Here is a 27,035-nt window from a genome sequence, read left to right on the forward strand (position 1 = left end):
ACAACATGGCGGCCCATTCATTTCAATGGAGTTGCTCAGCCAACGCATACGTCGAAAAAGTCCACCAAACGTGGTCAACAGGAGAGGATGCTTGCGGTGTTTAAATAAATTTAGCGTCTGGGTTGTTATGGCGCAGTTATTCAATGGTTTTTTAATTTATTTATTTGTTAATATCTCTTTTCGGTTTTGCACTTTGCACACGGTCCCTGGGTGATCGGCGGACACTCGGCTGCTCGTCACCGCCGATATAGATTGACAAGCTCTGAAGACAATTTCTTTACATACAAGTTAATTTAAAGCGTTGCTGTCTACTTTACTGCGGCTAGGGCGAGGCGCTTAGTTGCATATTTAAAGCGTTTCTCTCATAAATGATTAATCCCGGAAGTTCGAAACTCTGGACGTCTTTCCGAAGTAGAAGGGAAGTCGAAAAACTGCACACGGAAATGAAAGTAAAAAAAAAGAATTCTTGTGACAGTCGTTCCACCTGAAGACGGCCGAACCATGGACTCCTCTGAATTTAATGCCGTCCTGCTGAGTATTTCAGAACAGCTGTCTAAAGAGCAGTTACAAAGCATGGTGTTTCTTTGCAAAGGCATTATCACCAAAAAAGACTCGGAAAAGATCGACACAGGGTTGAAACTGTTCACGTTACTGATGGAAAGAGCGAAACTGGGGGTCGACAACACGGACTTTTTGTGCGAGAAGCTCGAACAAATTCATCGACCAGATCTTGCTGCGAAGATTCATCCTTCCGCAGAACAATGCCACGGTGAAAACGGTAAGTTCCGAACGGCTTGGGAACCAGTAGGGCTCTAAGTACGGAACTAATCAAAAGAGTGGGGTTTTAGGAGTTTTTAGCGCGCACGTGATGTACGACAGCAGTACACCTCGTTTTGTCACATTTGTCTCAACGCCTAAACACCGTGTTTGAAAGTTTGACACGTCCAAAACGTGGATTTGAAAGATTTGTGAAGTTTTCTGCGTTGGTGTGAACTGCGTTTGAACAGAGTTGCTAACTCCAGGGCAAGGACAGAAACTGTTGGCTGGCCTATGTTGTGTTTGTTTCAAATCTTTATCTGAAATTCGACATACACAGAATGTAAAATGCAGACATTTGACACATAAATACAACCTCATACATCTTTTATAATGTAGGGTACACCAAGTATGTTCAGTGACAGCTGACACAAAACAAAACAAAAAAAAAAGAGAAGTATAGTGGCTAAGGAACAATAAACTCTTATCAGAGGTCGTGTCATAAGTCATCAAGGTATTGTAGCATATAGTCACTCTTCTTATGTGTTAGTTTCAAAGTACTTCTGCACAAATTCATTTCACCTAGAAATATTTTTGGAAATTTGGGAGCAATTAGGAGATTCTAATTTAGTTGCCAATTAGTAACATGAGATAATTACAAAAGACAGATGCATATTTATTATGACATACAGAACCTGAAATGATATCTGCCAGAGTGATATTGATGTTCTGCCCCCCCACTCCATAAATACATTTTTCAAAAGTCCCACAAAAGGTGCATTCATCATCCAAGTCAGTGAACATGTAAATTGTGTTAATAAGAGGATAAATGTTGTGTAGTATTTTTTGACTCAATTTATTTTATTTGAAATGCAGAACTGGAAAGGGCACGACATGTTTTACGCCTATTTTTATCACTTAATTGTGAATTCTGGAAGAACTTTCCTTCGGAGAGATCTTGTTGTGTCTATGAAGTGTATTCCTAACATGTTTATTTGTACATTTTCTATGGAGTATATCAATCCCTCTCATCGCAACAGAATCTGTTTCAACCTCAGTCTTTTCATAAGTTCAGTGACACTTGAATGGCCTTTTGCTTTTGACTTGAAACCACTACGTTTTAATATATTTTTTCCATAACTATGAAGATTGCCATTAGTAATCAAATAAATCAGAAACAAAATGATCCCTTATAAATCAAGCATGGTGGTAGTGGTGTTTTAGCTCGCTCTCTTTAGCTGCCCACAAAGCAGCGTACTGCTCTCACTCTGGCGTATGGTCGTTCCCCAGGTGTTGGAATAAGTTTGTCGTGCAGCTGTCTTTAGTTCACACGGCCTTCAGACAGACTTTGCAGCAGGGAGTGCCGAGCTCTTCATCCAAAACCATGAAGCCGTACATGCCATGTTTACACAGGTTTGGGCAGAACTTCCCTTAGGAAGAGGGAGGGGGAGGTTACTTTGTTAGCCTGGAGGCGGGGAGATTTGATATTGTCGATACAGCGAGTGAAACCTATTTAGGTTGATGTTCTGATGTTATTCTCCTAACTTGCCCCGTCGTGGGGGCTGTTAAGCGCTGAAAGTTGTTTAAACCGTCAAACAATCCAGGTGCCTTAAACTTAACTTTTCAAGATGGTAACGTTTGGAAGGCACCTCAAAGCAAGAATTATCCTTTATTATTATTATTATTATTATTATTGTTATTATTATTATTATTATTATTATTATTATTATTATTATTATTATTATGCTTTCCTGTCTCAGCCTGTCTATCACTCAGTATCAACTGTTGAATCAATATGTGTACGTGTGAATGTTTCTCAACGTTTTCCGACTAAATAAAAGAAAAAATTAATTTGTACTCTCTCCCCCTGCTTTAGCCAAACTGAACATTGCCAGCGATGTGATTGTCAACAATGTTGGAAAGTCGTGGCGCAAGTTTGGCCGCAAGCTGGGTTTAACCGAAGTCCATCTGGAGTCCATTGCCAAGAAGCATCCCACGGATCTGATGGAGACTGTGGTAGAAGTGCTAAAAATGTGGAGGAAGATTAAACCAGAGGAAGGGGAAAACGAGCTTATTAAAGCATTGCGGGACTGCGATTTAAATTTGACGGCTGACAAAGTGGAAGAAAAACTTAAAGATCAGTAGTTGCTGTCCAAATACGTTATGATTTAAGTACATTTTTTAGAAAGGGACTTAGATGCAATGATGCTGACCAATAATTGACTTCTTCAATAAAACATGTATTTGAGATCATTTGACAATTAAATTGTTCTACTTTTCATCAAGTAATATCAGTCCTTTTCATGATTTTGATGATGTCTTTATCTCAGTGTTTTGCTGCATATATTTGGATCGCTAGATATTCTTCATAAAGGCAAATATCAAATCTTAAACTTTTCCATACATCAACTTTTTTTTTTTTTTTTAAGCCCTACCATCTTTTCTTTTTTCTTTATCTGCTGGGCACAACACTAACAAGTGTTTCACATTTGGATCATTTATCACTTCCATCTGTTGAACATATGTTTTATTGTACTCTCATGTAACTCTCAATCAGATGTTGCTATCAATCACAGAGATACAACAAATTACTACTATTTTGTTTGTTAAGATTCATTTTTCTGAACTGACAAACCAGCAACACCAAATTTGTGGAGAAAAAAAACATTATATAGATATATATTTATATATCTATTTCCTTCTCAGAATTATTTGTCTTTGTGTGTCAAATAAATGAAATAGAATGTGGTCATTCTCTTTGAATTGTACTTGTAATTGTGTCATTATTTCAAATATTAATTCAATTTTGTATTTTTTCATGATCAATGATTGACACCGTTTGGGCCCCAAATGCACCCAGCACCTCCATCTACTGTAGAGCCAAACCTCATGTGTGCCTCTGGATTGTGGAGGTGAGCTTCCTAATTAATGTGATGGATGGCGACGCAGAGAACATAAAGAATCTTTTTTAAGACGAGTAGAAGCCGGCCAGCCGATAAATGACACGTCAAGCAGAATGGCGTGGCAGTTGAAACTGCCAGGCAGGTATGAAACATCTCTTCAACCTGTTTGACTGGGTTTCTGCTGCTTTATCCAGAGGAGAAACCTACATGAACCAGCACACTTTCTTCAGTGCACACAGGGGAGAAAGCGGAGAGGTTTTTGTGCTCTCTATGGGTGGTCTGGCCTATAATCAAAAATATTGAATTATAAATCACTTTCTTCACGCACACACATTTGGGTGTTCAGGGACATAAGATTAAACATGTTGCAAATTTCCAAATTTAAATTGCTGTAAGCAGCTGATAAATGATGGATAAAATAGGTACAATTGAAATGATTGAGGAGTTGTGAAATAAAGTTATGTTATCAATTTACTGTGGGAGAGCAGCTATCACTACAAAGTTTAAGCGATTATCTACATTCTAAATGACCCCAATTTAAACAGGCACAAGGAAATTTCAATTTAAAAAAGAACAAGGAAATATCAGATACATCAATAGTAATGCAAAACTTTTCCGTGGAAAATAATCTACAGCAAACTCTGGCTGTTAAACGATGTTGTTATTGTTAATTGTGCGCTGTTGAATTAAGAGCTTGACTGTGCCTTTGAGGACATGTATGGTACAAACATACCATCAGTTCAGGTTTTGAAAAATATCTACACTCCAAACAGTTCACATATTTTTTATTCACACTTAATGCAAAAAGGAACACATGAAATACACTTGAAAAATGTGAAAGTTCACCAACATTATAATAGAAAATGTCACTGGCAGCATTTTTTTTTTTCATTTACGCTATTGTGGAAATGCTTTTACATCACAATCAGTAGTTATTTCAAGCAGATTGTAATTAGAGTATATTATAATGATAGCCCCTATCACCAGTTTGTACACTTGAGTTTGTATGTTAGTGTACCAAGTGCTGAAGAGTAAATACATGTGAAACGCACGGTGAAAATATAAAAAAAGTGAATTTACTAAATGGCAATTTGCATTCATTTGAAAATAAATAAATAAATAAAACAGGCTCCACAGCAAACTTTTACAAATCTATCAATATTAAGATAGATTACGACAGCGGAAAATGTGGTTGTTTTTTTTCAACAGCTAGTCTTAAGGCTAGAACAATCTTTTGCCATAAAAGACCTTCAGAGACTGCTTTGGTAGCCTATGAAAGTTTTCCCAAGCAGAATATGGCAAAAAGGTTCTTATTGCTTCCCTAATGTAAATTGAATAATGTTTTAAAATGATTTGAGGAACATTAAATTCAGATGTACCATGTTAAAATGTACGTCACTGTTGAATCAATACAGCAGTCATTTACTGAGACATACTTTTTGAATGCACAATATATGAATAAGACAACATAGATCAATTTACGACGCAGCGCTTTTCAACCGTTATACAATTAATGTTCTTTGTGAGTTTGAAGAAGTCATTTTCACCCATTTACCCATTTAATTGAAAAAAAGAAGTATTTTCTATAATGCAAATACATAACTGAAGCAGTCTATAACAGCGTTACAATACTTGCATTCGTCATTATCACATTTTCTATTCCCCTTACCGCTCAATAAAGTTTCTTTTTATGAAAATGAATTGGCATTTCAAAAGGCAATTTGACGTTTAAACAAGATGATCACTCAACATTTTCATTTTAAGACCAAGAGCACAACACACGAGAATGCTGCTTTTAAAATACAGCAAATGGGTGGAATTTGAAATAAAAAAATAATGCAAAACAAACAAAAGAATATAAATTATACACAATCTGTAAATTGTAACGAGTTTTCTACGGTTGCAGTCCCCAACTTGCCCAGCGTGTAACCCTGCCTTCTGATGACAGCTGGGATTGGCTCCAGCAAAAACCCTGCACTGCAGCAGAAGCAGTGAAAGAGATGGACGGATTGTACTCTACAGTAGACTAGCTTGAGCAGTTCAGGTACAATGAAAGAATTAGAATCTGGAATGCTTTGTGGAAGGGAAAAGCTCATTTTTCCAGTTTACTGGAATTACTACGTACTGTGTCGCAGAAAAAAAAAAAATTGTAACACGTAAGAAGTAGACACTTTTAAAATTAATAAAAGATTTAGTAAATATTTGATTATTAAACAAATGAGTGTTCCTACATGAGTGCACACTTGTAATTAATTTATAAACAAAGGTTTATTAATTAAGGATTGATTTCTCTTTTTTGTGTTTCTGATTTGGTTTGAATTGAATAATCATAATAATAATAATAATAATAATACATGTGCTTACAAATCAAGTCACAAAAAATGTCTCACTGTTAAAAGTGTGTGCTGTCATATTTTTGGACTGCATTTATTCCACAACATTTTTTCTGCATGCCGAACGGCAGTCTCAGCAAATATAATATGAATGTAATGTTGACCAGCACTTGGTGAGCAGGTAATTAGTTTGTAATCAAGCCCTTGGCTGTGGTATTTCCACAGCTTTTGTTTTTTTTGTTTTCTTGTAAATTACACTTAAAAAAAATCACGATGGGGCCAACAGTTCACAATCATCACGTGTTCTGCAAAATGTGCTTATCACATCCAGATATTTTCATGAAATTTTGGTACATATTATATTATTTTGGGATTGGGAGTTGGCCAATGGCAACCAGAGCTCATCCCTCACTGAATGACAAGTCTCAGGGAGTATTTCTTCAACTGATGGTAACAAGAGCCAATCAAAATAAACTCCTCAACAGAGGACCATGTTATTAGCTTCTTTACGGCTTGACCCCTCATTAGAAATGTCAGATTTGATATTGTGACATTGAAGTTGACGTTTGGTGACGACACCACAAGATTTGAGAATGAATTTACAAAGTGACTTACTGAAATAAAATAATGAATACAAAAACAGTAAGGTAATATGGATTGATGTGCTTCTCTTGCCAAATTAAAGTTTAGAAATTACATTGAATTTAAATAGACCAATTGTGCTTCTCTGGCCAGTTGCGTAAAAATATGTTTTACTTAATAGAAGAGGTTATCAAAAAGCATGCAATTCATCCTCACAATCTGACGAGCTTTTGCTGCATATTGATAAAAAAATGTAAAAAAAAAAAAAATTCTGAAAAAAGTCAAGGCATCATTCAAATACAATTTTTTTTTCTATAGTTGTGCTATGTAAAGAAATTCAATTCCCATGCGAGTTTGACATAATAATGTGGCAGAGAGTCTCCTGCCGATGATCTACCAGGGGACTCTTGACAGGCTATTTGGAAGAATTAATAGAGACATTCTAAACAACACAACTTGCATTGCACTCCTGTTGCATACAGCTCAATGTTTGCCACTGCTCTCTTAAAGATCCTTGAACTTCAGTCATTGACACATTTCCTGTCACAAAGCCACCGGCAAGGATAATGGCTTATTTTTCATAAAGACATTCAACAAATATTATGTTGCAAATTATGGAATATTGTAAAGCTACTTCATGAAGTTTTGTTAATGACAGTTTAATACCTAGCTAATAAAAAGTGACATCAAGAGTATAAGACATAATAGTCATTCAAATCCATTGGAGGGTTACTCAGGATACAGGCTACAATTTTGCAGCAACAATGTAAATGCATTTAAGTCCTATTTGACAAATAAAACATATTGTTTTTGGAGTAACTCGCATAACCTTTACGTGCTATTTCCTCAGCGTGTTGAGCTTATTTACAGTTTGTTCACATAATCTGCGTTGGCATGTTTGTGCTCGTTTCCCTCGACTGTGCCGGCGCTTCATCAGCAGTTTGCATGTGAGACAGGTCGTGAGCGTGTCTTTGGAGATGAGTGAGAGATGCAGCTGTCCCTGTTGTGGTTTTCCTTTGCTGCAAGCCTCTTGCCATGCTCTTCTTTCATGAAGAGCTCCACCATCAGAATCTTTTCCTTGTGCATCTGGAGGCTAATGTCCTTGGGGATGTCGGGGATGAGCCAGTCCACAAAGTCACTCATGAGCATCACCACATTCTACACAAGTGAAAAAAATAAAACCCGTCATATACTTCTTCATGAGACTTGATAAGATTATGACTATTAATAATTATTGTTGAAATTTAGATTCAGTGAAAACATGTGATTCAAATGTCCAGTGTGTAATATTTGGCCTGATTTACGATTTTTATATCTGTAAAAGCTTAATATACTGCCCATGAATACATTAAAAGTGTATACTCGCAGTACAATCAAAAGTAATGTGGTTTTCCTGCCCATAGAACGGTTCTCATTTACATATAATAATATACATAGAGCAAGGGTATTGCCCAGTTAGCTGCCATATTTCTAAGGAAGCCTGGTGTGGACAATGAAGCCCGTCTGACAGCGTGTTTCGCATTTTTAATAAAGCAACAAAGAAGAAGGTAGTCAGGTATCCAGGTTTGTGTGCGCAGGCCGCCGTGGTAGACTGGCAAGCTCGGCAGAGGGAGGATGAGAGGGTGAGTGCTGCAATCTAAAATGTAACCACTAGATGTTGCTTCTTCTCCAAATCTCCAAATATGACACGCTTCACCTTTAAAGCAGCTCTAGGTAACTTTTCGACCATAAAAGTATGATTCCAAACTCAGTAAAGCGGTAGATAAACCGTTAATAGGATCAAGGATCGGCAGCGAGAGGGGGTTTGTGCCGGCTGTAACTGCACTGCGTAACTTTCAAGCGCGACCCGACACGCCGGACGAACCATTTTACCTCAACGTCACACGTTTACTTAGAGGCAGTCTTACATACTACTATTACAAATACATAAGATTGTAAAATGACGGAATGGAAGCCAATAAGTAACCTCAGTGAAAGACGAAGTAATAAAAGTGTTGAACGTTTGCTACGACGTTATTGTCGTAGCAAACTCGTAGCAAGCTCAAGTTACCTAGAGCTGCTTTAAGTTTGCCAATAATATAAGAAGCATGTTGCAGAAGACAATTAGCGTAAACATTTTCGTGTTTAAGTCTTGTTGCAAACCTGAAAGACGATGACAAAGGCAAGACGGGCTGCCAGGACAACCCAGAACTGCTTTGAGAAGTCATATGGAGTTCGGGACCATGGAGGCTCTCTGTAGTCCTTATATCTGGAATCAGAAAAACAAAGGTAACAAGATGTGAAGTCAATTTAAGTATCCAAGAGATAGCAGATCTTTCATTTTCCACAATAACACACAGAGATTATTGACTCTAGCACATACAGCTCCAAAGTGAAGTGCTTAACTGGGAAGTGAAACCATACCTGCACACGTTTACTGTGAAGCCCAAATGTTTTGGCTCACGTGGATCTGTGCCTGGCTCAAAGTGACTGACATTAAAGTAGGAGAGCGTGTGATTGACAAAGCCATGCATTGTTCCATCGGGGCTGTACGTGTACTGGTAGACGAGTCGTGGGATGAAGTCGGAGGTAAAAGCGATGACAAACGCCTAAGAGACAAAGCAGCACTTGTAGATCACTGTGTTTATGAAATGTTCTGCCTAGATTAATGTTGTCTTAACGAGACAGTTTTGCTGGAATTCATCATTTTTTTTAACAGGGTGCGTTTTAGGAATGCACATTTCCATTTTCCAATAGGAAATACACAACAAGACAAAACAAGACTTACATTAAGGATGACTGCCACCTTGCTGAGGCCTCTCAAGAGGTTGTACCATATACCTGCAGAATGATAGAACAACTGTTTTTTTGGGGTGAAAAGAGCTGGTTGAACATGTAATTATTATTCCTATTTTTTAAATGACTTTGTAACCTCTCAGTGTATTTAAAATGGTTGGTTTTAGCTAGAAAAATAGTCCTATACATACACAATTTACCATTGAATAAGAAACACATCTTGAAATGGAGACTACAGTTGAATATACATTTCTAATAATGATTTGATTGAAATATTAACATTCATAATGCATGGCATTGTTTGAAGTAAAAACTATTTCATACTTTATATTTACATTGTTTAGAATGAAATGTTTCAACCAGGGCATTGGACACCTACCAATATCTTTGGCTTTAGCTGCAATTGGCCTTCGCACCTCTGTGACATACTTTTTAGCGTCTAGGCGAATCTCGATGATGTTGTTCAGCAGAGCAAAAAGGGGCGCCAGAGGAAAAGAGGCCACAAAGAGAGTCACCATCCCAAACTGGATGACTGAAAGAGACAAAAGTAAATATTAGCATAAAATCATATCATTGGAATCATAATAATCATAAAAACCAAACTCACTCATTTCCATATATTCTGGATTAAGGCCCACAAAAGGACCCAAAATGTGGTCCTTCTCATAGGACTTTAGGGTTTTGTTCAGCTCCTCCTCTTGTTTTGAGTCCAACTCTGACTTTCTCCGTCGTAGCATTTTTTTCAACTTCCTACAAATGTCAACAGGGTCACTTTGATATTGTCTCAGTAGTGAACAATTGAGGGATACACGTCACTAATATACTTTAGTGAGGGAAAGAGTTCCATCAGATCTATCTGTCTGGCAATTGCATCTAGCTGTTGGAACCAAAATATGTGTTGTATTTTTAACCACTCATTTCTGAGTTTGAGTGTGAATTCTTGCCTCTACAATATTAACCAGCTTTATACAAATATATGCTCAAGAAGGTCCAGTCGTGCTCTGACTCTACTACTCTCTAACTATTGAAACATTTTGTACAGCATGTGTGGTAATGCACTTACGGTATGCCGATCTCAAACAGGTTGTTCTGGATAAGCTGCTTGCCGAGCATTGTAATGCAAAGTTGGATACAGAGCTCCATGAGGCAGCCTGCATGGGCACACTTCAGGAGTGGAGAGAGGGCAAGTCTCAGAATTCAAAATCTTTTGTCATTTAAACATTTGTTATGTATATTAAAAATATCAACTTTCTGACTGAACTGTCTTTTCTTTGAATAGTTTAAGACCTCAAACCCTTTATCCTTAACCCTTAGCTTTTCACATCTCTGTTCTAAGGTAAATCTCAGTTAGTAACATGACAAAGCAATTCAGTGCGTGGGAATTAAGGTTAAGTTAAGTTCAAGATAAAATATCATTTTAAAATCCTCCTGAAATATGGTGTGAATTACCTTTTTTTTTATTACCTTTATTACTATATACAAATAATTTTCTGTAACTGGTTTTTCTTTGTGTGCATTACCTCTTCCATTCTATATGATCCAACAACATAAAGGTACTTTCCAGGTCGCCCAACAAGCCTGAGAAATAAACAGAAAGTCGTTTTAATTTGGCTGACAAAGCAATCTAACAAAAGTCCTTGTATACTATACACAATAAAATAAGCAGCACACATTGTCAGTGTCAGTTAGTGTTCCAGCAATGTCCTCTCATGGTTATATTTATGTGTTTGTTGTTTGGTCCTGCTCGTTTCCAATACTGACTCTAGCAGGCAACTTTTACATTTGCTTGCCTGATATGATTACATCTCCTAAACCAACATCGTGAGTGCAGCAATTTTGAATGGTGCCGAGCATTTGTCACTGTTGCAGCAGTGTGTTCGGCCCAGCTGAGGCTCTCAGTCCACTCAACGCAGTCCCCTTGATGATGAGAGTGCTCCTGAGGAGGCTTTCTCCATGATATCCAGGATGAGTTCTGTTGTTTGGTCCAGGTTTAGAATAACAGTAACACCACTGCTCCGGTGGGGTGTCCACAAAACTACCAGCTTATCCCAATCATAGCTCAGGTCATTGGTCATCTACTGGCCTCATGTATCCTTTTCTCCTGACACATGTCGGGGGGAAGAATTGCTTTGGACATCTGTGACAAGTGGACTTTTAGGGACATTTCCTGAGGATGAACAAACCTTCAGTATATGCGGCCTCTCATGCGAGCCTTATACAGGTCTTTTGCCTCTGTGTGTGCAGGCTATGTGGCAATCCAAACCAAAATTAGGTCATGCAGATCCATCAAACCTTTCGTGGGAGTAGTCTCAAGCCTCTATGGCCCAGCTCCATGGCTCTGGCTACATCTCCACCCCCTTGATTTATTGACGGATGTTTGGTTTACACTGGGAAGAAACTGTTTGGCTGTGCAGAAAAAGAGGTGGAGGCCAGCAGCTTACGGTGGATTGCACCCTGAGGAACCTGGGCCATCAGGACACGACCATAGGAGGGGGAGTACTGTAATTGCCAATTAGAGTTCAGGGTCTGCTTGTTGGGTTGTGGTGAGGTTTCTGACCGAGAGCCCGCTTTTATTTTGAATTTGGGTTTCATCCGTGTTCCTGTCAAATTTCTCCTTACTTGCGTGATTGTATTACCCACCCTCATCCTTATATAAGCTGTGTTGCTCCCTGTGACAGCCCTCGAGTCTCCTCTGTTCTAATGTTTTGTTAGTGTTGGATCCTGCCTCTTCATGACCCTGCCTCTGAGGACTCTTGGGTTTGTTTGCTGAAAAATTATTTAATCTCCTGAACCACTGTTGTGAGTTCAGTGTTTTTGAGTCCGTACTCCAATTTGTACACTAAGCATACATTGCCTCATAAGCAAATAACATCAAGAAGTAAAATACTGCATATCACTGCTTTACCTGCCCCTGAAAAAGGCGAGATACACAATGGGTGTGAAAGCATTGACGAATTTCAAGATGAAAGTCTTGAAGATAAGCCTCTGTTCAAAGCTCTTGTCAGTCTTTGGAACCTCTAAAAAGAGAAATCATAAAAACAGGCTTAATTGTGTCATAAACTAATTAAAATTTAACTGACAACAATAAAAAAAGACATGCTATTAACTGCTGCTGTTAATAGAATCAGCTCAGCTCATTTTACGTTAAAAAAAAAAAAATACACATCAAAGCACCTTACCAAGTGTGGTCAGCCATCGGGCAATGGCACCATAGATTTCATCTAAGATGATGATAATTATGAGGTTGATGATTGCGGCGGTGGTTTTGACAGTGGCTCGGATGTTGGAACGTGCTGCAGGGTATGAGCTCATGTGCAGGGCTGCCTTAATGCTAATCCGGTACAGGATCACTCCAAAGACTATTGCAAATGTCACGGCAATCTAAAAGTAAGACAGATAGTGAATTATACTAAGAGACACAAACAGAGGTCTAACTTGACATTGGAGCACAGATTAACCTCTGAGAACTTTGAGGATACATTGTAGGTCTGAGATCGAACAATACATCGTGATGAGGTCAAGTGTGCAATCGTAGAGTTATGACAACATTTATGATGATGTTAGATGGAGATGGCGTGGCCTCTTGCTGTAGCTATTCAATCAGTAGGAAAAACACAACCAATCTGAAAAGACTCTTGAAGTTGAACCAAGGATGGGGAGTAAGCCAACCATGCTGCCGTTAACTAGCTGAGCACATTCATTTGCTGATATTTAACCAACGCCAGATTAGCTCTGACAACTTGTTACTTATCTTAAACATGTACAAAATTCTATTAACTCATCACTGTAATCACAATAAATTATAGAAATTGGCGGGAAAATGGAAGGTAGACTTACCATGAAACTCATCATGACTACAATGGTAAGGTAGGCTGGCAGTCTGTCTGTACAAGTTAGCTTTATCTTTTCGCCCTATAGAGGAAAAACACATACGCACGCACCCACGCACACAGCATATTAAGTTATTAAGGGCAAGCCAATGCACACATTTCAAACACAGTTCTGCTGCTGTGGACAACAGCTCATTCTGCTGTGGGCTACCACAGGCTATCAAGTCATCCTTGAAAACTGGGCAAGAGAACTCTGAGCGCTGCTTGAATATGTTGTGTATTTCATTAACGAGGAGACTTGGCCTCAGGAAGAGATAAAAGCCAATCTAAATCCTGTCGGCAAGGTCAGCCAGCAACATGTCATGTCTGATGTGTCACATCATCTATGTCGTAATATTGCAATCACTTTTGTTCAAAAATCAAGACAATAACTTTACCTTAGGTGTGGAATGTTCTTTTTTCATTGTCTTTTGCATGACCAGGAATTCATAGTCCGCTCGGTGGTGATCCTAAAGGACACATGTAACGTTACATGTTACAGCAGGCTAAGCCATAACTGACCATTCAAACACATTTTCACCTCATTGAAGTGGTATATTACTTAACTCTGCGGCTATTGTCTATATTATTCAATAAAATAATTATTCAGTGATAAAGTTTTTTTTTATAAAGAAAAATGCTTCAAGAAATGAAAGATGCAAGACAAAATGAGCCAACATTTTGGCAAAGAAAGGGTCACTGTCACAATCAAGCTGAAAGGTATAGAAGGATAGGTAGAAAAAGGTTAGCAAAGCCAAGAGTTAATGCCCAGATTGAAACACCTTGAAAAGAAAAGCTTGGAGTTAGTGCTACACAACACATTTATGTTATTTGACAGATTGGAGAAACCGAGTTGATTCCAAACCTTATGTTCCTCCTGTAAAATACAAAACAAACACATAGGGAAAAATAAATATCATTCCAAAGTGGATGAATGAAAAATAAAAAATAAAAATATAGATATATAGATATTTATTTTTCATTGTTGTGAAGACAATATAAACAAGGTAACTCCTAGCAACAGCTTTTTGATTTACAATTTTGATATACAAAGAAACAATTTAACGCTAACATTGCAGTGTTTCAGTGCAGAAACCGATAAAAGGCATTTCTCCGAAGCAAATTTAAATAAAACACAGAGGTGAATAGCTCTTCAAAAGCTCTAGTTCTTTTCACTCTTGACCTGAAAGTGAATTATCCTCTTTGCAGGCAGGCTGAAAAAAGGCTGTTTTTAATATTATACACAAAGTCATAAATGTTTATGGGTTCAACCCACCTCTTCCTCTTCTCCAAAGCCTGTCAGGTCCCAGACATAGTTCAGACGCATCTGCCGTCTCTTCCAATGCTCCATGAAGAGAACCGCTGCAGAGGCAAACAGCATTGGCACAGGCTTAGACGCTGGCTTATGATGTATTTTTATTATTATTTAATAATAAAATATGTTGCTAGTGACTGAACCTGTGGCCCAGCAGTCAACAATTAGCCACTGATGTCAAAGCGATGATGCATGCTCAAAATTCTACCATATAAGCACAAATCTCGTTTTCATTTATTACTGAGTGTTCATGAAATAATCACAAAATGTGTTTGTTTGTTGTCAGTTGAAATTTCAAAGGAGATCATATTTAATGAATACAGTGGACCTCTGCACCATTCCAAAAAGCAGGTTTGATGGAAACCCTTACCAGAGACTTGCTGTGTACAGCGTCACAAAGTGAGGTAAATCATGTAACGAGCACGAAATCATGTAATGTGGAGTCAAACGTAAAACAACAAACGGAATTTTGGAGTGTAGAGGGGCATGAAAATAATGACCCAGGAAAACCAAAACCAAAACTAAAAATGCCTCAGCAAGACAATATGCCAGTATTTGACTGATGAATACAAATGCATCCACACCCCATAGAGCCATAAAGATGGAGAAAAAGACAGTGGCTGGGTTGTCAAACAAGTGGCTGGCTCGAGCAGTACCACACGCTGTCACCAGCTTCCAGTAGCTACAGGCATGGTCACATAGCGGGCACATGGTGATGTTGTTCCTCGGATCACAGATTTCCATGCTGGCAAAACAAGAAAAGATAATATTCAGACGTGGAGAGGAGCCAAACCCAAACAATAATATGACAAAACGGTCATATTTGTTACTTTTTTAATAATGATCATTTGGTTGTAACAATTTTCTGCAAATTTTTGGTTATATTCAATGAGTTAGAATGCTTACTAGTTAGGAAGATTGTTTTACAACCAAAACACAAGTGCATTTTACAGCCATTGCGGTTTGAATTTGTTTGCTGGCTCAGCTCGTCTTTGAGAATCTCACTACATTTATCAACTATGAGACAAATATGACGTCCAGTAGAGCAGTGGTTCTCAACTGGTGGAGTCTCAAGACCCACATTTTTTTTTTTTTTTAACTTTTTACTTATCGCTAAGTCACCACCCAAATTTATTCCACAAAAACAAAAACGCTACCTCACTATCTATCATGTCTGGTAAAATAAATTATTGAAATTATTGAGTTTAATTGAGTGTCCTGCAAAAAAATGTGTATTAAAATCAAAGGGCCATGACACAATCGAAACAGCTCCACAACCCACTAGTAGGTCGCGACCCACCAGTTGAGAAACGTTGCAGTCGAGCATGCAGTTGCTTTTAAATGTGCAAGTATGGCTTTACAGAAAGTGCAAGACACTAGCAAGAGGTGGACGAGTGGGTGCTCTGTGACGACCAAGAGTTCATTGGGGTAACAGCCATGGACAAGAAGTTGTCTCTGTGGTTCATAATTTTGGCATACAGTGCCTTGTATGTCCTGCCAGACGGGAGGAGTTGGAAAGAAATTGTGAGCACAGTGTCGGGGGTTCTGCGTTTCCTGACCCTGGATGGGTACGAATCTTGTGTGGAAAGTGAGTCGGTCCCAATTATCTTCTTTGCAGACCCGATTGTTCTCTGTAGTCTGTGTTGGTCCTCTTTAGTCGTTCATCCAAACCAGAGGGTGATGGAAGTGCAGTGGACACACAGATGATGGCGGTGTAAAGGTGATCAGCAGCAACTACGGCCGGTTAAACATCCTTACCTGTCGCAGGAAGTACAATCTCTGCTGAGCCTTCGTCTGGACATGGGTCTATGTTGTGGGTCACTTCAGGTCACTAGAAATTGTGGATCCACAATCCACATGAGTTTTGAAACACGAAGATGTCCACAATAGACACTTTGTTGCTGCCGATAGTGAGGGGTTGAAGTGCCACAGTCTTGTGCAGGCAAAGTTCTAGGTGCTGAACTTGGACCACTTGGTCCACATACTGGGATGGTGGTGGTGAGAGGTGGGGGTGGGGGTGGTGTTTGGAGGGGGCAGTGCTGATGATCTAAGTACTAGAGGTAAGATTTCTCAGCCTCACCTGCTACCTCAAGTCTGTCAGGAACCTGGTGATCCATTGACAGGATGTGAAAGATGTCAGTCAGCTTGGATAGCTTTTGGTAGAGAACTGGACAATTGTTTTGTAAGCTGTTTTTTTCTTTTGCCAAGTGAGTGGAAGACAAAATACATAGAACCAATCTACAAAGTGGGAATTCTTTGGCTGCAAACCTCAACTGAGGACTTCATCGGGTGGTGGAAAATCCTGGGCACCCCAAGGCTCTGGATGTTTTAGGCCTGTCCTCGTTGATACATCTCTGCAACAACACATGGACATCAGCGGTGGTACCCCTGGATTGGCAGACTGGGGGTGGTGGTTCACCTCTTTCAGAAGGGGTAACAGAGGGTATCTTCCAACTCATGGATTGTACTCCTCAGTCTCCATGATAAAGTTTGTGTCAGGATTCGGAGGAAGATGGTTCTGTCAACCGTTGAGTCTTAGATTGAGGGGGGGAAATGCAACTTTTGTCCTATCTGTAGAGCAGCAGACCAGCTCTTGGTGTCGGAGTGTGCATCGGATTATGCTCACCAATCCACATGAGTTTTGTGAATCTGGATAAGGCATACCCCAAAAGTACGAGTGTGAGAGTGAGTCCGGTCCACGTGGCCAGCAGTAAATAGGACTTATTTTTAGTAGAAGTTGGTCCTTTTTCACCGGTTCCGTTCATAGTTTGATGTGGACAGAAATCTACGCGCTGTTGGGTGGGTGGCCAGGTTCAGGTTCTCATCTCTGCTGTTTGCAGTGGATGAACTAAAGTCTTTGTTTCTTGAGTTAAGAAGGAGCAGTTCATCTTATTTTCCAGGGAGCAGACGTTCACTAGATGTATATGCAGGATCATTATACGTAACGCAAGCTGACTCATCTTGATCCCTTGCCCATGTCTCTGGCAAACCCTGTGGAGAGCTGCTGGGTCTCCAACCAGAAATTCAACAAAACTGTTCTGATCAGTGAAAGGGTAGCAAGAATGGACAGTCCGGTGTCTAGCGGTACCTTTCTGATGAAAGTCACACCAGAGTGGCAGCAGAAAACCAGGGAAACACACACAAAAAAAATCCAAAGTACCATAGAGCGAAGTACTGAGGCCCATCTCACAAGCCAGAAGAGGTTGAACTTACTGGAGATAATACAACTAAAGCTTCAGTTTCAGTTTTATATTTCTGTATGGGTACAATGTAGTCTAAGGTTGTGTTTACATATGTAGGTGCCATTTACCTTGGTATGTTTTCATCAACAGTGGCGCAACCATAGAGGAAGACTATAACTCCAACAATGGCTGCAGGGATAAGCATCTGTGTATAAACACCTAACCAGGCAAAGTACAGTCCCACCTTCTCGCCAAAATATTTCCTGTGGAAGCAAACATATTGTCTCATTGTGAAATCTTTCTTCATGCATCATTTTCAATACAATTGTGATTAAGTAAAACATATCTGCAAATGGTAAAATACTGTCTCCATTACTTGCACAGACAACTTTTACCATATCATGCCCAATATAACCTTTGATATATGGTGTGTTGGTGAGAATACATGCTTATAGTATTAAACATATGGCAAGTTTGATAAGTCACAGCTGTTATTAAAGGGGCAAGATGCAATTTTCATGATTGTAAGACTTGAGGTAGTAAAAAAAATGGTATGTGACATTCTAGTGGTTTTATTCCTGGGTTCTGGGTTCTGGGTACACATTTTCCTTTGTTGAGTGTTTGTTGCTTTGCATACAAAATTGTGATGGGAGGAAGTGGGTGGAATTGGGGACGTAGAGAATAGCTCAAAGCCTTTTTGTTTTGCATGTCGTGCTCAGCTCCACCCTCTAGTGGTAAAAAAAAGAAAGAAAGAAAAGGAAAAGTGTGTTGTATGTGTGTTTCAAATAATTTATGGCAAGAGCACATTTACTTTCATACCTTATAAGTCCAATAGGTTGGTATTTGTAGAACGCACTGTAGCTGGCCCACTGTTCATACAGCAGCTGAAATTGCAAACCGTAATGTATAATCACCTGAAAATGAGTTACTCATTTGGAAAGGCTGATAGTTGAATTACTTTACTCACCTTCCTATCATTATTTGTTGCATTCAAGCCTTCAATGTCTCCCTGTAACATTTGCAGACAGACAGACAATACACATAGTTCACTTGAATACTAGTTAAATTGCATAAATGCATATACATTATTAGATGAGATCATTATCAATCATTAACAAGACAACAACATACATTTTTATGGCTATAAAATGAGATCTGATACCTACATCATGAAGAGGAAATGCAGCTGTATAGACACCGTTAGCAAGCAGACTGGTGATCCCTTTAAGAAGAAAATAATTTGTTTTCAAAAAAATAAGACAAGTATATATATATATATACAGAGGCAATAATAGTGTCACAATTCACCCTGCTGTTTTCTTTCTGTGGTTAAAATTTCACTCATTCTCCTCCTGAACACATCTCATGAGCGTAATTAAACGCTAAAATTAGCATTATTTATTATTTTCAGGCCCAGTTATAACATAGTATAGCCTATATGCTGTTGAGACACTATATTAGCACATTCTAAACGTTAGTAATTAGATTTTTTTTTTTTTAACAATTCGATCAGTCTCTGTGTTTACAACCACATGTCACTTAAAAAAACTGCACAGACAACCTCACAGTACAGTACCTCACTACCAGACAGTAAATGCTGACACTGAACATGAAGCGTGGAGACATGCTTGCGATAGAAAGATCTTTGTTTCATTTGCATTCTTCCATTTATAACTTGTGTAGAGCCAGTCCTTATGTTTGCACTATTTATTTATGGTGGTTATCATTTTTAATGTGTGGTGGTGTTTATGTACTTGTTTGCACATGTATAGATGGGGAGCAAATGTGTTTTATGTTGGAGGGTGTTTTTATGTACAGTGCATTAAAAAGAAGTTTGGATTAGGGTGTAGATCTTACCCATGGAGTACTTGGCTTTGGTGCATCTTATCCTCTTTAGTACCTCATAAACCTGGCAACACAGCCACAGATCAACCACAGTTCAAATACCGAAACTAATATTGCACAAATTAAATTTTGTCACAACATCTAGACAACTAACACTGCTTTAACTCACTACTTACTATAGAGTTCCTTGTCTTGCTGTCAAAGAAGTTGTCTCTGTCAGAGAGATCGAATCTGACAACAGAGAACAAAGTATGTGTTTATTTATCATAAGCTTCAATTCAACACCACTAGCAGCAACAATGTGACAGCCCCAAAAATGTGCTGTTTCTAACTTCTGTCACCATCAGAATTGTGCAATTTAATTTGTTTCTTTGGCTAAACTTCCTCACTGAAACCGAATGACCATGGCTTTCAGGGCTAAATTCCCCCAGTTTCTAGTGGTGAAAGACCATCATCCATGAGGAACAAAAAAAATAAGCTACAAATAAAAATTAAACATCTTAATCAACATTTAATTCAAGCATAATTATATATACAGATTTACTTAAAGAATTTACCAAAGCAGTGGAAATTTAATCTAATGGGCAGGAGGAGCGACACTAAACATACTGATTCTTGGTAATGACAGTTTTATACAAATCACAGAAAGCTAGATGAAATAGAATGCGGAGGGGGATCTTCAAGCTCTCAGTAAGAGTTATATATATAGCAGTCCGCTGCCCACTCACTCCTCTATACATTCCAGCTGGATCATTTCAACTTGTTGGAAGGCACTGGAAAACAATGCTTCTGACAAGCATCTGCTTGCAGTAGTGCTTAGCTTTCACTGATTGTACTTAGCTTTCTTGAAAACCATTAACATTCTCCTCTTTTGAGATGAGTAGCTGTGAAATACTTATGTGATCTGGGTAAAATTACAACATAGGATAAAGTAAGACAAAGCCTTTCTTAAGCTTTAAAGCCATGTAGTGAATGTGTCTTCTGGAAGGGCTTGTTGACTGATGTTTCATTTCGAAACATCAGTCTCCAAAGTCAAAGCTTGGAGGGTAATACCACAGCTAAAAGGATGGGGAAAATGTAAGGAAAATCTCAGAAATGACATTTACATTGAGCTTTTCTTAAAGAAGTTGGATAGTAACACACATCAGAATAATGCATTGTATGAATGGGCAGTCAAATGTACGAAATGAGCAAAGATTACTTACAGACTCTCTTTCTCTCTAGAAAATGGATGCGAGAGAGACTTGATGTTTTGTGTTTGGTTAGCGTCTACTTTAGGGTGGAGAGGAGCTGTGATTTTGTGGATGTACAGTCGGATCTTCTCAACAAGATTACTGCCTTGTTTAACCTCGTAAACCTGTATAAGACAAAGATAAACCCAACTGTAATAACTCTAGTGTGATGACTCAAGGGACAGGTGGTGTAGTACAATAACAATATTTACTTTGGGCAAAAGATTTATTTAATCATCAACATGATTTATTGTCTACTGTCTTCAAGAGAGAAACTCTGGGTTTTTGTCCCACTAAAATGGCGTGGGATTAGTAGGTGGCGCTAGAGCAGGGGTCACCAAGCTTTTTGGCACTGAGACCTACTTCATGGGTCCTGAGCCGTATGAAGGGCTACCAGTTTGCTAGATTCTCCTGAAATAACAAACTCTCTGAGTTATATATATTATTATTAATGATACTTATCTATGTGAAGACACTTATCAAGCTCATGAGTTCTCAATAATTATCAAAAAGGACATAACAAGGTTGGATAAAATTGAATTTTAGACGCAGCTCAACGAGCTGTGCAATTTTTTGGACGGGTCTGCAGGTTACTCATGAGGTCCTTGGGGTCTACCTGGTGCCCGCGGGCACCACGTTGGTGACCCCTGCGCTAGAGGATATTTCCCAGACACCTATCAAATCTTGCTTCGACCCTGAGATAGAAGCTAAATTTGATGAGTTTTGAAGCGAAGTAAAGTAGCTGTGGCTTTGAAGGTGGAGGAGGAGAAACAACAATAACACTCAACATGACCATCCTCCTCCTCCTCCTCATCATCATCATCATCACTCTCATCATCCTCATCATCATCATCATCATCATCACCATCATCATCATCATCTTCATCATCATCATCATCATCATCATCATCATCATCATCATCATCATTCTCAACATCATCATCATCCTCATCCTCATCATCATCATCATCATCATCATCATCATCACCATCATCATCATCATCTTCATCATCATCATCATCATCATCACTCTAATCATCATCATCATCATCATCATTCTCAACATCATCATCATCCTCATCCTCATCATCCTCATCAATAATAATAATAATAATAACGATGAAGAAACTGAAAAAATAAAATAGGGTCTTCGCTTTGCGTTTGTCCCCTAACATTACCTTCTTTGTTGGCATCTTGAGCTTCATGAACTCTGCCTCTCGGCACAGAACTTGCCAAGGTGCATGGATCTTTAAAAAGCCAATTCCCAGAATCTGACTCTGAAAAAAAAGGGTGGAAGGGGATTGAGTAATACACCCAACTGCTCACAAATAGATTAGTTTCAGTTTTCTTGTAGTTTTTGACTTGTCTTGGTTGCCTATACTGTCATGGAAAACTACTGGACTTCCTCAAGCAAAGTTATATAAAAAAAAATTCACCTTTATTAAAACTGAAAATGTTCCATTGAGATTGCAAACTCTTTTACAAGGGTGAACTGACCAAGAAATCAGCAACACATGTCACAAAATAATAACTATCCAGGCAGGTCACTAATAGTAAAACGTGGTATAGAGCAAGGTGCGTAAGTACAAGTAATGATTTAAAAGCAAAGACTCTATCCAATGTCTCTTCTTTTTTTTGTTTTTTTTCTGCCACTTAAAATAGAGCCAAAGTTCAGCTCTGAAAGTCTCAAGTTCCTCTGTAAAGTGTCCCAAGGTGAAGGGGTAGCGAAACTAAATGTTCCTCGTGTCTCAGCTCGGTGCAGACACGAGGAACAGAGTGCAACACATCGTGACTTGTTGTTCTTTGGAGATGAGGACAGAAAAATGAGGGAACTAACCCAAGAAGAGCTTTATAAATACAGATAAGGACCCCCCCCCACCAGACATGGAGCAGGTGGTCACTAGTCCATTGCTTGGCAGCAGTTTTTAGTCGTGATTTCTAAGGCATTGCTCGGTAGTTGCTACTTGTTGCAGATAGTTACTAGTTCGTTGCTTGGTGGTTACTATGGTTTTCTGGGCTTTCATGAGGGTGTTGCAATAGGTGTGTCAGTGTGTTAAGGTGCTCTGTCCTTTGTAATAAATGTCTTTCGGCTGTTGTGTGAAGAAAATGTTAGGTTTAAAAGCCACTTAAATATGAATCATTCTTCACAGGGAAATAACAGCGGTGTTTTTTTCTCCCACTTTGGCACGGAGGGTGCGAAACCTCACGCTGACTTCCATTTAGCAAAATCTTATGCTGTCATTGGCATGATCAGGTAGGGGCTACTTTAGGGCCACATCAGAAAGAATAATTAACTATGATCTGAGTCTGAATGATGTTTTATTTTGAAAGAAATATTGGATTCTCTCCATTTCATTTGTCTAATGGCTCAAATCTTCAAGGTGCTCATTTTGGTCACGAGTTATGTAATCAGTAAAATTAAACCCCCGAGCTAGGAAAATGAGTCAAAACAAACAACTTTGGAAAATTTCTTAGTGCAAGGGAAATGGCCGAGTGAGGAGACAGAGGAAGAGCCTATGACTTCCAAGAACACGAAAGCTGGGGAATAGTGTTAATACAATATACTTTTTTACTCCTCTGAGTAACTGTCTGAGTTGGATATGAACTCTTTCCATCTCAATTGGCACCACTCCTTTTTGTTAAACAGACCTCGGCTGGTGAAATGAAACTATTTAACTCTTTGCTAAGACATTTAAATAATGCAGTGCTCCCTCAGGGCTCAGCTTCTGTCAGTTCACCTTTCTTTTTACACCCTGCACTCATGACTGCACCAGCAGACCAATAGTTAGGTGACACAGTAATACTCAGTCTGCCAAAAATCGAATGCCAATTGCAGCCGCCACGGATCTGAGGTGGATGGGCTTGTGAACCGGTGTGACCTTCATCAACTGCAAGCTAACGAGCCCAAATCAATTCAACAAAGAACTAATAAATCAATAGTAATCAATAAGTCTTTTTGACTAAACCTTTTTAACTGAAACATTTTAAGAGGGCATTTCCAAATATCACATCATCAATATGTCAGGGCATGATTGGGCCGTCTCACCTCATCATCCTTTTCCAGCTCTAGTCCCATCTCCAGGAGGTTTTCCTCGAACTCTTCACGCCTGAAGCGCTTATCATCCTCATGGTAGTCAACCTGCTGGTCTTGAGCGGCAATTTCAGGGTCCTCTTTTGGCGTAAGTGGAGCTCTACTGGATCTCATGCTGAGACTCCGCCGAAGACGTCTGACAAAGTTGCCATCCTGGTCCTTCTCTGGACGTACGCTGTTGGATTTGCGGATTTGATACGCCAGCACATAGTCCACCCGCCGCTGTCCGTCCGAGAAGTATGGGCCTTGCTGTTGCTTCAATGAGTTGTCACCCGAAAGAGTTTTCATGGGCTATGAAACAAGACAGAAAAAAAGAGACAAGCAATTGCAATTTAGTCTGAAATTAGCAAATAGTGACCACCGGTGGCGGTTTATGACCTGTGCATTATGGGCAAGCTCGCACGTTAGCATTGACAGATAAATAAATAAATAAGTATATTATACAACACTGTGAAACTTGTTTATTTGCATGCTGTGTCAATCAGTGGTGTTACATCATTGTGTCTGTGTGGGGAATTTGCACCCCTGTGCTCTGTGTTGTGCAGGCGCCACTGCGATCGCGCTGACTAGGTGTTGCACGCAGGCAGCGCCTGAGTGGGAGAAATGCGGAGCCTGTGGGAGCAGGGGACTGGGGAGACATAGTTGATAAATATAAATAAACATGGTAAAGAATAGAGCAAATAAGGCAAACAAGAGGAGAAGAGGAGAAATATTCAAATGATGCAGGTATGCAGGCATGGCCACAGTGTTCACTTAATAACTGTTGTGCAACAGCTTTTAGTAGCACAGCCACTTTACATTAGTTTCTTCAGGTCAAATGGATTGACATTAAATTAAATTTCACGGTGTAAAAGTCGTGGATTCCAAACCTCACAAAAGTATGGTGTTTTCAGAGAATCATATGGCCCCTGTGTTTTACTATTGTGTTAAATATTTTTGAATGGTTATCGTAAAAGTGTCGTGTCAGTGTGAATTTTCCCACTGACCCTTTATTGCACAACGAGCCCAGGTGAAAAACCTTTGATAATCAGAAAAAAAAAAACGGCATCCAAAACTAGAATGGTAGTGTAACAACAATTGCACAACACAGATAAATATCACATAACAGAACTCAACAAAATTGATACACCTGCCACTTTAACACAAGCAAACTTATTTTATCAAATAAAATTATATTAAATTCAGTCTCAATTACTCATTTTTTTTAACTTCCTTAGGTGTTTAAATTATATGTTTTAGAGTTTACAGATTGTACAGAACACAGATTAATGGTTTTACTTGTATTTGCACTGTTTTCTCAGAGGCCCACATACCATAAATGGGACAAAAAACATCTGTAATCAATCAAGTCTTTTTTCAACTTAACTTTTTAATTAAAATATTTTATCAGTGAATTTCCACAAATCATACAATCAGATTTTAAGTCAACAGATGATTGAGACATCCAGTGACAAACAATTCAATTCACTTTCACACCATCAGGTCTTGACATCCTGAAACCTGAGAGACAAGCACCAACCCGAATGCTTACCAGCAGTCCTTTTAAAGTCTTCTAAGTCCTTTTTTTTTCTTGCACAATGCTCCCATGAAAAGCATCTGTCGGCTCACTGGTGTGCACACACAATGCCGACCCTCCCAGCTCAGGTGGTTACTAATCCTCCTCAAGGGTGGAAGCTCGAGAACAGCGGAAAGGCCCCGCGTGGGCGAGCTGAGCGGTCGCTGGTGCCTGTGTACATGGTTTCCTGTGCCGGCAGTGGCACAATCAGCGTCTGGCTGAGGAGGCGTGTAGAGCTGCAACTAGCAATTATTTTTGTTGTCGACTAATCTCGGTGAACCATCGTTTGCTAAGCAAGCTTCTACCATGATTTTCCGACGTGCAACAAAACCTGTTATGTACTTGTGTCATAGGCTGATGATTGATTATCGTTATCACTATACTCAACGTTATTTGTGAACTCCTCTGTATGGTGCGTGATGACGCAGCGGCTCCGGGGTGTCTGCGTTTCAGGTGTTCGCGCATTGCCGTAGTGAACCCATCTTCGTCAACTCCATCTTTCTGTGGGTCCCAGGGAAGATTGCACAGCCTCAGAGGGATGCTATGGCCTTAGGGTATGACCTTGAATCTAAGTATCCCCCAAGGTTCCCTAAGCTGTCCCCCAAACACCCCCATCTCCCTAGTGGTGCCTCTGGCCCTGCTCTTCTATTGGATGGAGGACAACGAGGCGTCTGATGTCACTTTGCACTTCACTGCTTCTTATGCTGAGCCTTTGGAGCCTTTGGAGTTTGACAGTTTGATTTGAATTGTTAGCTGAAACACGCATGGAGAGACTTGAACACTGACGACCCTCGCAGCTGGAACAAGTCTCCAACAGTGACCTTTCTTTATGTTGTGTGCCACATGTTTCGCACTAACAAGTCCGTACTAGCAAGCTGTCTCCATGACTTCCAGAAGCGTGGCGACTTTGGATTGTATTTACTCTTGTTCTTGCGCTCCCAAATCCCAGCTCTGCAAAGCTCCACCACCAGGCCAGAGAGTTTGGTGTGATTTACTCCAGTTTGTCCTCCACACTCTGAACAATGATGGGGCGTTCATTGGCGAGGTTGGCTGCTAATTGGAGGACTGTCAGGAATTCTCTGACGCTGAGGTCTGTTCCTTTCCCAAAACTCTATAGCACCCACTGAGTGATCTGTACTGTGGCTTCAGCGGCCCCATTTCAATGTGGAGACTCATTGATTTCCCAGGTCCAGTCAGTTCCATGTTTAGCAGCAAACTTTGCTTTGCTTGTCCAGAAGAGTACAATTCCGCCAGAACTGTTTTGCACCCACGAAGTTGATACCAGGATCGGACTAGAATTGTGTGTCATTGTGTGTCAATGTGTGTGTCTGTGCGTGTGCCTGCCTGCTTGCCCGCTAACATTCTTCCATGAAATTTTGCTTTTATTAAATTGTATTATCTCTCAGTGTCGCAATTTTCCACTGGTATGTGATCAGATAGATAGATACTTAATACCTGGAGGGGAAATTCACATTTCCCACCAGCACCCACAGTTAAAAGTGAGCTAAGATACAATTAGGAGATGCATGCACTGAAATAAAAAGCCATGCAATCTTAATTAATTGTGCGCTGAATAACTGAAGGAAAAAATGGAACA

The 27,035-nt window shown here is 39.4% G+C and overlaps 2 protein-coding genes across 4 annotated transcripts in view; one reads left to right on the forward strand and one right to left on the reverse strand.

The window, feature by feature from the left end:
- The first annotated feature begins 240 nt into the window (after window positions 1-240).
- fadd (Fas (tnfrsf6)-associated via death domain) lies at window positions 241-3,165 on the forward strand. The gene is made up of 2 exons (XM_076011207.1): window positions 241-778; window positions 2,633-3,165. Exons 1-2 carry the CDS (start codon window positions 502-504, stop codon window positions 2,899-2,901), a joined length of 546 nt encoding a protein of 181 aa, XP_075867322.1. The 5' UTR covers window positions 241-501; the 3' UTR covers window positions 2,902-3,165.
- A 1,262-nt stretch (window positions 3,166-4,427) lies between these two features.
- The window catches only part of ano1a (anoctamin 1, calcium activated chloride channel a), a 29,079-nt gene continuing 6,471 nt past the window's right edge, over window positions 4,428-27,035 (reverse strand). For 2 of the 3 annotated variants that reach the window (XM_076051807.1, XM_076051789.1), the window contains exons 3-26: window positions 23,839-24,174; window positions 21,971-22,069; window positions 20,766-20,917; window positions 19,737-19,791; window positions 19,573-19,624; window positions 18,882-18,937; window positions 18,683-18,724; window positions 18,535-18,599; window positions 17,844-17,978; window positions 15,118-15,278; window positions 14,495-14,580; window positions 14,084-14,095; window positions 13,617-13,688; window positions 13,187-13,261; window positions 12,529-12,730; window positions 12,255-12,366; window positions 10,870-10,927; window positions 10,413-10,513; window positions 9,957-10,099; window positions 9,729-9,881; window positions 9,342-9,394; window positions 8,978-9,162; window positions 8,717-8,822; window positions 4,428-7,732 (exon numbers count right to left, since the gene is read on the reverse strand). In XM_076051807.1, the coding sequence (XP_075907922.1) occupies window positions 7,508-7,732; window positions 8,717-8,822; window positions 8,978-9,162; window positions 9,342-9,394; window positions 9,729-9,881; window positions 9,957-10,099; window positions 10,413-10,513; window positions 10,870-10,927; window positions 12,255-12,366; window positions 12,529-12,730; window positions 13,187-13,261; window positions 13,617-13,688; window positions 14,084-14,095; window positions 14,495-14,580; window positions 15,118-15,278; window positions 17,844-17,978; window positions 18,535-18,599; window positions 18,683-18,724; window positions 18,882-18,937; window positions 19,573-19,624; window positions 19,737-19,791; window positions 20,766-20,917; window positions 21,971-22,069; window positions 23,839-24,174 (2,736 nt within the window). In that variant the 3' untranslated portion in view covers window positions 4,428-7,507. The remainder of the gene's footprint in view (window positions 7,733-8,716; window positions 8,823-8,977; window positions 9,163-9,341; window positions 9,395-9,728; window positions 9,882-9,956; window positions 10,100-10,412; window positions 10,514-10,869; window positions 10,928-12,254; window positions 12,367-12,528; window positions 12,731-13,186; window positions 13,262-13,616; window positions 13,689-14,083; window positions 14,096-14,494; window positions 14,581-15,117; window positions 15,279-17,843; window positions 17,979-18,534; window positions 18,600-18,682; window positions 18,725-18,881; window positions 18,938-19,572; window positions 19,625-19,736; window positions 19,792-20,765; window positions 20,918-21,970; window positions 22,070-23,838; window positions 24,175-27,035) is intronic. The other variant, XM_076051797.1, reaches the window with a different exon arrangement.

This window comes from Nelusetta ayraudi, unplaced genomic scaffold (genome assembly GCF_046127955.1).
Source record: "Nelusetta ayraudi isolate G7.1 ecotype Tasmania unplaced genomic scaffold, CSIRO-AGI_Nayr_v1 ptg000005l, whole genome shotgun sequence".
NCBI classification, from domain to species: Eukaryota; Metazoa; Chordata; class Actinopteri; order Tetraodontiformes; family Monacanthidae; genus Nelusetta; species Nelusetta ayraudi.

What these genes read in the sequence shown, in the direction of transcription:
- fadd (XM_076011207.1), top strand. Translation starts at nt 502, where the DNA reads ATGGACTCCTCTGAATTTAATGCCGTCCTGCTGAGTATTTCAGAACAG. An exon ending in ACAATGCCACGGTGAAAACG is followed by an intron (nt 779 to 2,632) that starts GTAAGTTCCGAA and finishes CCCCTGCTTTAG; the next exon opens with CCAAACTGAACATTGCCAGC.